This window comes from Notothenia coriiceps, unplaced genomic scaffold, assembly GCF_000735185.1.
Source record: "Notothenia coriiceps isolate Sejong01 unplaced genomic scaffold, NC01 NC01_scaffold00031134, whole genome shotgun sequence".
Taxonomy (NCBI): Eukaryota; Metazoa; Chordata; class Actinopteri; order Perciformes; family Nototheniidae; genus Notothenia; species Notothenia coriiceps.
This window is the reverse complement of record NW_011363835.1, coordinates 51329-61874: the sequence shown is the minus strand read 5'-3', so window position 1 is coordinate 61874 and position 10546 is coordinate 51329. Positions and strand designations below refer to the sequence as shown.

General features: G+C 41.8%; 1 protein-coding gene across 1 annotated transcript; it reads right to left on the bottom strand.

Annotated features, from left to right (window-relative positions):
• Positions 1–4069: 4069 nt before the first annotated feature.
• Positions 4070–9602, bottom strand: LOC104959827 (tRNA (cytosine(34)-C(5))-methyltransferase-like). The gene is made up of 7 exons (XM_010787736.1): positions 9589–9602; positions 8722–8814; positions 8505–8640; positions 6356–6436; positions 5586–5724; positions 4848–4887; positions 4070–4751 (listed from the first exon to the last, which is right to left on the bottom strand). Exons 1-7 carry the CDS (start codon positions 9600–9602, stop codon positions 4442–4444), a joined length of 813 nt encoding a protein of 270 aa, XP_010786038.1. The 3' UTR covers positions 4070–4441.
• Positions 9603–10546: the final 944 nt, after the last annotated feature.

Below are 10546 nucleotides of genomic sequence, written 5' to 3'. Positions count from 1 at the left end.
AGTACAGCCCCCCCATCAGGGTGTAGGTAATCGCCACGGCAGCAGAGATCCAGATGCTCACGGTGTACGACAAGTTCAGGATCACACTCATGGTGACACCTGGAAAACACACACACTTTGGTGTTCATACTCTGACTGCAGAGACTTGTGTGTTGATTATAACAGCGATATATCACCAAAACTATTCATTTTCGACTAGCTTTGACTTTAGATTAGATTAGATTGAATGATTCCACAATGGGAAACTGCAGCATGTTTAGAAGGCATTGCACATGAGTTTAAAATATGATAAAATACAAAATAAATTACATAATAAACATATTTAAAATTAAAATAATTAACTTAATTAATAACATAATAGATACATATTTTTTGTATACATTTAATAATAAAATAAAATACAAACAATTATGTTTATCTGGGTCTCTGGGTAGAACATCATTCAACCAAGTTATTCTACATCCTTGATAGAATGCCCTGGCCGTTGCACTGAATGAGAGCGTACGTTTGAACTAACGTGACCCCCAAAATAACAGTGCTAGAGACTGGCGACCCCCTGTCGACGGGGGGGGGCTAGTGAATTAATTTCAGTTTTCCGCATTCTCGCCGGAATGGAGCGAGCTTAAGTTTCACTTTCGATTGCATGATATAGCCCAGTGCAACACCTCCGTCAAGCATGTTGCCACTTGTTTGTACCATTTTCAGGCGATTTGTAATCTGTTCTAGAAAAACGATATGTTTTTTAGGATTTCAAGAAGCATATAGAACAAACAATGGATGTATTTTATGAACATTTAGATGTGTTGGGAGTGAGATAGAGATTATTATCTAATATATGCATCTGATGAAGCATTGCATGAAGTCTGTTGATGATCAGAGGCTGTTGTTGGGGCTGCATAAACGTTTTTTTATTTTTGTTTTGTAGACAGACCATGCAGGCCTCAGAGAGTTAAACTTGGGCCTGCGACCATAGTTTTATTGTATTTTNTCGGAACACAAATGAGTTAATCAACGGACAAATCTTTACTTATCTTAGTGGGGCTGTCCTGTAACTTTTCTCGTACACAGTGAAAAGAACTTCGGTGGTGAAGAGTTTGTGTGCGAGGTGAATGCTCAGTATCTGCCGCTGGATCCACCTCCTTCGAGAACGTGAGACTTTAATCACAAATAGTGATAGACCCTCCCTCAGGGTGCATAAGTCCATATTATTGGTGAGTGCTCGGTCCCCGGGTATCACGTTCGCAGACTGCCAAACCCCCACTTTTCAGGGTGGGAGGCCCGGACTCGTGTCATTACGAGGGACGCATCGAAACCGCCGACGGTGCCGACTGGGCGTCAAAGTCTACCTGGCTGCTATTGCTGCATGCCATGTGGGCTTTGAGGGAAAGACGGCTAGCCACCATCCATTGGTCTGCCGTTTTATGAAAGGGGCTCGCAGGCTCCTCCCTGTTTCCAGGTCACTGGTGCCCTTATGGGACTTGGCAGTGGTTTTAAATGGGCTCACTCGACCTCCATTTGAACCCCTGGAAGAAGCTGACATGAAACATCTGTCACTGAAGACAGTGTTGTTACTGGCTCTGGCATCTGCCAAGCGAGTCAGTGACATTCATGCGCTCTCTGTACATCCTTAATGCACTCAGTTTGCCAGTTTTATGAATGAGAACTATAGGTTACTTACGTAACCCCAGTTCTCAGAGTAACATGAAGTGAGATGTCTTACCAGACGGCCCTTCTTGCTAAGGCGAAGCGAGAAGAGGTGCTTATTTTGAATGACGCTGCGACGTAGCGCAAGCTACTTAAAGGGTGGGTGGATTCCCTGACATAAACGTCAAGATCACCAGCCAATCAGGATTGGCGTAATGAGATTGATGCTTCTGTTTGCATACGCGTTGAGGCATATCCCATAGTGAGACATCTCACTTCATGTTACTCTGAGAACTGGGGTTACGTAAGTAACCTATAGTTTCCCAGTGATTGTGTGTGTTCACCTGTTGCTCTTGTGTTTCTGCTTGCCCATCCAGCTGTGTCGTCTCTTGAGATTTGTGGTGTGTCTTCCGTTGTCCTACTTATTGGGCCGTCGTCGTTGTTTTGCCATGCATGTTCCCGTTGGTTTCCCCTGGGCTTCTTTACCTTGTGTTCCTGGTTTTGTTCCCCTTCCCCGGTTTGTGCATGTTCAGTTTTTCCTTGTTTATCGTTTTGTTTGTGTCTTAAAGCTTTTTGTTCAAACTACTTGACCTCTTCTTTTGTAATGTGTTTGGTTCCTGCCTTATTACCAAACCCTGACAATTCTATTCTTATTATCCTTGGCTGAACTGTGACCTCCCTTATTCTGTATTTCACTTGTATTGCTGTTACTGCTGGCACCTGTATTACATTTGATAATTAACCTGTACATTTATTGAAAATGTACACTCTTAGTTCAATCCATTTCCTATTTTATTTATTAAGTCATTTATATTGGCAGTATACAGTCCTCCATTTGGTTAAGGTACTTTAGTAACAGTGCTTATATATAATTGTTACTTAAGAAAAAGTGTTTATGTATAATGATGAAAATGTAATTGCAATATCCAATCAATCCATCAAAGTACTTAATGCAGAAGAAATTACCTTTTGACTGTTAAATACTACATCATTATATTATATGCATTAATGTAAAAGCAGGTTTTTACTTTAAGGGTTGGTTAAGAAGGAGCACATGTCCAAAAATAAAGATTATTATTATTTTCATCATTAATCAATTAACTTTGTTGGTTTGTAAAAATGTGATGCTGCTCTCGACACATTCTTTTCCCTACTGGAATGAGTACAAGTTTATATTTGATCTAGCTATTTGGTCAAATATCTCAGGATGATTTTCTTCAAATCGCCCAGTCATACTCCATGCTAGGATGTGACTCAAGCAATGTCTTCTTTGCTAACTGCATGGTCACAGGCGTACCCACGGCCGAGGGCATCGACCCGACAGCTGTCTGGTAATACACACTGCAGCGTCCTTTAGGGCAGGTCACAGATCAGTCAAAAAAAGAAAGAAAGAAGTGTGTAGGGAGGGAGTTAGGAGAGGAGACGAGGAAGAGGATGCTCTCTGTGGTCCCTCTGTTCCCTGCCGTCACCAGGGAGAGAGGTGAGGGGGCTGGTTGTCATGACGGCAGTTGTCATGGCAGCTGGACTGGGTAATAAACAGGAGTCTGTCCAATCTGTCCAACCAGTGGCTGCCGCGGCAACCGCTCACAAGATTCATTGATGTACTTTTTTATTTAAATTTTATTTGCCTTTGTTTTTCCATATTCCGATGTTTATTTATTTTACAATGTATGGTTTCTGTAGTGAGAAAACTTAACAACCCTAGGGTGATGAGACGATTCTCTTTAAATAAGCCCCATTTAATTTTACAGATGCTTTTCCCTTTCCTGTAGTATGTGTTATAGGTTTATGTGCATATAAATGGTCTGCAAAGGCTCAAATCCCAAAGTTCCTCTCCCTCAGGCACTTCCATTATTCACTTTGAGGTTTTTCCAAGGAACAAAAATGCCCATAAAAACATCCTGCATGTTTTCATGCAAGTTGTTTAAAGACAAATGCATAAAAGCATATTTTGTAAGTATAGCTAATTGTGTACGAATGATGTCCATTTCCACATCTTTGATACATTATGGGTAATATTTTAGCTTTTTAAGCCAGCAATTCCTCTTTATAAAACCTACTTTAAAAAAATGAATTCATATCTTTTATACACTATTTGTATATTGAAGTTTTCAATAGCATAAATACTAAATTACTTCATTGTCACTTTACCACCTTTATTCTACATTTGATATGAAACATAGACGTAAATTATGTTACTTTAATTTATGTGACATTGTTCCGGAGTATTCCTTTGCCCATCTTTCAGACTTCCCAGGGTGCAGCAGTTCCCCTTTAATTTCCCACTGTTTTACGGCTTCATATAATTCCTGTTAGCTGTTTTATGATGTCTTGAATTTGCAGAACTTAATCAACCCCTTCTCAGGCATGCTTTTAATACTTCAACAAGCTTAGAGTCAAATAATTAGAGCAGCAGGTGACACAGTTAATCTTCAACGCTTTAATTGACTCCATAGTTTGGCTTTATTGCAGATCTAGAAAAATGAGATGACAGTTCATACGAACCTCTCTGAAGATTATCTACGGGAAGACAAATTGAAGCCACTTGAGCTGTGGAATACATTTGTTAAAAATAAAAAAAACATATCAATAAAATAAGACTAACTAATAAGCTGACTCCTGGAGGGGTTCCAAACCAAAATAAAAATCCCGATGGAATCTGCGAGGGAGGGTCTCCTTCCTCAGCTGCAGGGTGGGAAACGGGCTGTTCCTCCCTTATCACAAAATGTGGTCTTCATCCTCGTCCTCGGCTCTTAGAGCTGCGCTACGTCTCGTCAGTCCTCTTTTCCCTCACCTGCTAGTCCATCGGTTCCTTCATTGGTTCTGATGATCCAATTTTATCACCATTCTCCAAGTCCATGTCCCCCACATCTTTCCCCACTTCTTTCTCCTCTGCGCCATTTCCCGCCTCCTCCTTTACTTCCACTCCCTCCACCGCCTTCTCTCCATCCGGGCCTTTGTCCCCTTGGCCCTGCTTGTCTCTGAAGACCTCCACGCCCAACATTCGGAGGTAATGAAACCTCTCGTTTCGGGGGACGAAGGCTCGGATGGACGTCTTCCCCCTCCAGCCGCACAGCTGGATGGGACACTGAGGATCCTCTGTGTTACTGACAACGAGAGGGTAATGGTGAGGGTCAGGAATGAACAAAGACCTCAAAAAAGGATATGAATGTGCATTCAAACATAAGATAAATTACACTTACTTTGGGTTGGGAATGTACTTCAACACAATGCTGCCCATCACTGTGGAGAGAAAGAGATTCGTAACTAAAAGCAGCAAAACATTTGCCCAAAATAGAACAAGAAGCTGTAGGGCAATGTAGGTCTGATACTTACTATTATTTTCATTATGGATTCATCTGAAGATTATTTTTTAGATTAACTGTTTGGTCTATTTAATATCACCACTATGAATCCAAAATATGCCTTTTATTATGATATAAAATAGACAATTGGATACCGCCCAATTTTAGGAGTAAAACAAAATTCTCTGCCATTTTTAAATGTCAAAAGCTGTAGTGGATCATTAAATCATTTCAATTGTTTTCTTTTGGTGGACTAATTGATTAGTAGACAAGTCGCAGCTCTATCTCCATGTACGGTTTCTTACAGATCCGAAAATAACGCAGTGTAATTACAGTTCTCTTTTGCCTGGAACTGCTCAGCTCCTCCCGTCAGTGTGTTTTTGGGTCAGTGCCTTGCTCAAGGGCAACTCAACAAAAGTTATTCAGGAAATTGGAGCATTACTCGTTCTCTTTCATTTCATGGCAGCCAAAGCCAGAAACCTCCAGGCTGCTTCCCAAAACAAATATTTAGTTTCAGTATCAAAAAGGAAACTGTAGTATTGTAGTAGTAACATCTGCACTAATATTAAATACAGAGCTTAATATGTCTGAAAGCGGTCACTGAGTTTTGAATACATGACGTTTTGCCGTGCGTACCCAGTTTCTTGGCCTGAGCGTGAGCGTCTGCCTCCAGTTTGCTGAGGTAGGGGTTCTCCTGGGTCAGCAGCACTTTGATATCCTCCACACTCACCGTGATTATCCTGGAGCGGATATACGGCTGAAGACTGTAGATACCCTGAGAGCACAAAGAGGAGATGAGCATGACAATCTGCAGGCTGATATAATATCGTAAAAATGGTGCATATGAAATTAATTAATTCCAAGTTTGTGTGGAGTGTGAACTCGGCCGTCTGGCTCTTGTTTTTTTAGCCTCTGTGGAGAATACATTAGTGACAGGAGGGGAGACTAACTGCGTGTTAAAAGGAGACATAAGGGGATGATTTAACGATGAAATTTAGTATCAAATGAAAGAATATGGAAGGTGTGGAAGTCATACAGATGCAAGCCAAGCATGTCACAATGCATTGCTGTATGTACTGATGCATGTATTTAAATCACGAGGTTAGTTTGCGTTCAAAAATAGGATTATAGTGGTGTAAAAATGTGCAGCTAAGGCTTCATGTTTTCACAATAAATAAGCTTATGATTATAACACGCTGATCAACACAGAACAAGTTCGTTCACAGCAGATTATTTTTACTGAATGTGTGAGGATGAGAAGTGATGTCCAGGATGCTGTGGTGAAAATACAGTGTCTGTCTGTCTGTCTGTCTGTCTGTCTGTCTGTCTGTCTGTCTGTCTGTCTGTCTGTCTGTCTGTCTGTCTGTCTGTCTGTCTGTCTGTGTGTGTGTGTCTGTGTGTCTTACCTCCTGAGCCAGTCTGAAGGCACAGCCAAACTCCTCTCCATCACTGTTGCGAGACCACACCTTCACCCCCGTGTTGATGACCTGAGTAACACAAATAGAATAATGCTGATTTATTGCAAAACACAAAGATGCCAAATCCTCCTGTCTTTAACTGCACTAATTATTATCCCTCTTGAAGGCCTAAACAAGGGTGATAATTTAAATGAAAATAAAGGACTAATTATGTTACATGAGGTCTTGTAGTATTACTCTTGATGCGTGTTGTAATTACCGAGGTTCCCCAAACTGCCTTGCTCGAGGCATCGACTGTACAAGATATCTCTTGTGTGTAAACAGAGTGCAGCTGGTTTCTGGTGTCCCAGCAGGAGTGGGAGGAAAGTGTTAGCTTTGCAGAGTAAAACTCAACAACACTTCACAAATTAATATTCATGATGAATCCTTTCCAAACCTAACAGAAACCAATAACTTTCATCTTTGTTTAATATGATATTAAAGAGTCCCTATTGTGCTGTTTGGAGTCATCCCTTTCCTGTAGAGTGTAATATAGGTTTCTGTGCATGTAAATGGTCTGCAAAGGCTAAAATCCCCGTCTTCCCTCCAGAAGGAGTTTCTCTCCCATAATTCTCTTTGTGAAACTTGAGATATGAAGAGATGGTAGTCCGGCAGTGGCTCAGTCAGTAGGGGCTTGGACTGTGAGCCGTAGGGTCGCCGGTTCAAGTCCCCGACCAGACCTAAAATATGGAGTGTGGACTGCTACTTGGACAGGTCCCAGTTCACCTCCTGCCCTGCCGTGGTGCCCTTGAGCAAGGCACCGGACATCCCCCTCCCCCCCTCACTCCCATTGCTCCCCGGGTGCTGTACAATAGCTGCCCACTGCTCCTAGTGCTAGACTCCTGGTACTAGGATGGGTTAAATGCAGAGAACAAATGTCACTGAGTGCTGTGTGCTCTGCATGTGTGACCATTAAAGAGGGTTTCATCCCTCCCAATTCTATTCTATGGTACGCACTCGTTTTTCCTTCACTCAGATTTTAGCCACTGAATCCATTATCGGTTATAATTTGGAGAACCGCAACTCATTGTGCTTTAGCTCAAAAGAAAGTGACTCATAAGTGATGAGAGCAATGAGAGCAATGAGAGTGAGTCACACACAACACCACCTGGTCAGGTGCTGCAGGGTGGAGGAGAGGGATTTGGGATGTGAGAGCGTCCCATCTGTTAGACTGTTTCCCTCAGATGGATGGGTACACGTCCACTCAGTCTGAAAATAATGTGCCAAAGTAAAGCCAATATCTCCGTAGCCAAAAGCTGGCACATGCACTGCTATAATAAACATAATGGCGCTTATTTGAGTTCACTGTAAACAGAGCTTTCCATAAGACGGCTACTTTACACATTACATTTTTCTATTCTAATTAAATGTATTTCACCGTGTGTGAACATTTTTACGACTACTAGCCTCGGACTTCAAAGCACAGCGAGCATGAGGATAAATACTAGTCCTGTATAAGTCCCGCCCCCACATGCTTTATGTAAGTGTGTGTGTGCACTCTGCTGAGAGGAAGTGCGTGCCGAGTAGAGAGACGTCTTCAGTGTTTGACAAATATTAGCAGAATATTTGATTACCAAACCAAATGATGAGGTGTATTGATTAAACAAACAGGAGACTCATTAAACGGGCTACTTCAAATTCCCGGTGGCAAGAACTTGTCATTTGCTATTTTTAATTGTTTGTTTTTAAATTCCCTGTTTTACGCATTGAGCAGGGGATAGAATATTTTTGGGTAATCGCTGTAAGGAAAAGTTTGACAAGACATTTTAACCAAACTTGACAGTCAGCTTTAAAGGGGCCCTATTATGCTAATTTCTAAGGTTCCTATTTGTGTTACTGGACATGTTTACATTCACGTCTGCTTTTCCCACTGAATGGCTAGCCCATATCCTTATGTAAAGCTCTATGTATAGTGTGATCAATACTGCCTCCAGAAAATAACTGATCATTGATTTGTTTTATCTATTTGTATCGTATTTCCATGGCAGGAAATGCTTTGTCATCATCATCGACCCAGGCTTTCAACATGTGCAGTGATCTAAACAAACACACACACACACACACACACACACACACACACACACACACACACACACACCTTCATGCGCTCGCTGTTATTGAGCAGCACGTTGCGCAGCTCTTTGGACACCATGTACAGGTGGCGCTTTTTGCCGTCGTGGGTCCTGGTCAGAACGTTGATCTTGGGGAAGGTGGGGGATAGATTATAGAAAGACCTGGAGAAAACAGAAAAAAGTTGAATGGCTGTGTCACTAAAATGCTCAAAACTATAAATGCAATGTCTTATAGAGACGTACTGTATGGTGGTGAAGACGGGGTCCTCTTCAGTGAGGAACACAAAGGGGTCTTCTTTATAACCAAACAGCTTCTTCTTCTTGGAGGCGGGAGGTCTGGGAAACACAACGGAGACATTCATTTGATGGGTATATTTACATTTCAATTACCCAATAAATGTGGGTTGTGTGCAATGTCAAAAGTTCCAATAAACCTTTAATGGAGGAAGAACTTTGTGTGAGCTTCTAAAGATTAGCTTGGCCAACAAACAATCAAGGAAATTGCTTCAAAGTAACTATCTTCAAATGAGCGAATCAATGACTCATTCGGAGTTCTTAAGAAACGTTGTTTTACTCGAGTCCAAGAGGGAAAAGTCTTAATGAATTGATATAAAATGGAGCAGGAAATCTTATTCTCCCTCTGGAGGAAACATAGGGATTTAAGCCTTTGCAAACCATGTGCATGCACAAAAACCTATATAACACACAACAAGAACAGGGTATATGCAGGAATCCTGAAGTCAGATGGAATTCCTTTTAAAACCTTTTAAGACCCTTTCCATACATTTTAAGACCTCATCGCCACTTTGAGTTTTAACCGGTTACCTTGGCGACTCACTTTACCTCACATTTACTATACACAGTATTGATTGTCCTTCCTCCTTATCTTCCAACCATTTGGACACAGACTTGCATTTCCCCATAACGATGTTGTTTAACAACCGGCGTAAACGGACCTTCGCGCGCTATTCAACGGTGTGAGCGGCGATGTCCGTTTCGAGTGACGGTCCAATTCCTAACGGGTGCTCATTAATTAAGTACCACAGAATTCACATACACACGCCTACGCAATTTAGGCTGTGGCTACATTCAGCACACTGTAATACATACCTCGTTTGGACCATGCGGCGCCGCGCGGGGCGTTCACGTTGGTCGCCGTTATAAAACAAGGCTCACAATAGATACCTTTGGAAAATGCTGTTTAATAGCCTTTAATTTTGACTAATGATGATTTATCAACTTCTATACTTTTAGAGATCCGCGTACAACCTCTGCAGGAAGGGAAAGACCCAAAAAGCATAAAACGGCGCTTAAATAAAAGGTTAGCCAAATGCGTTTGAGGAAGTAGCTGAGCATGCAATCTAAACAACGAGACCTTGGATGCACGATGTCTATTAACCGAATATTTTTCTGTCTACGACGTATCTTTTCTAACAATGACGAAAAATCTGAAAGCAGTCCGTTCATTTTGACGATTAGAACAAACTCGAACAGCCGCGCCAGATTCCCGCGCGTGCTCCGGGGTTAAGATGCGCCAACAAAGAAATGATGAGCGTTGCTCCAAAACCCAACTTTGCCCTACAAAGCATTGAAATGGTCTGAGTTTTGGCTTACGCTGTGCGCACTCGCGAGTGCAGTGGCTATGCAGTGTTCACGTCGTGTCTGTCTGTCTGTTTCTGTCTGTCTGTCATGTCTGTCTGTCTAGTCTCCTGTCTCCTTCTCCTCAGAGTGTATGTTCGAAAGTCGTGCGGGTTGATACTGGTATTGACTGGATAATTGTTATCGATCCCTGTGTCAAAATTGTAGCGCAGTGAAATAAGGTCTAGCGCGAATCGTCGCTGAGTGACATTCTTTGTTTGTTGTCAAGATGCTGAGTCGCGCATATGTTACTCAATTATATCTTTTGGATAGTCATTTTTATAACATCTGGACTCTTTCGCGTGTACGATGGGATGCATGGTGTGAAGTTTAACGTTTTCTCAGATAACTCATATCTGTGCTAGGGGGTGAGCACAGAGGTATAAGCAATGTTCTTTTGTGGTGATTCTCCTTTGAACAGTGCGTATTC

What these genes read in the sequence shown, in the direction of transcription:
- LOC104959827 (XM_010787736.1), bottom strand. An exon ending in ATAACAGCGAGCGCATGAAG is followed by an intron (nt 6,437 to 8,504) that starts GTGTGTGTGTGT and finishes TGTGTTACTCAG; the next exon opens with GTCATCAACACGGGGGTGAA. An exon ending in AAGTACATTCCCAACCCAAA is followed by an intron (nt 4,752 to 4,847) that starts GTAAGTGTAATT and finishes TCTCGTTGTCAG; the next exon opens with TAACACAGAGGATCCTCAGT.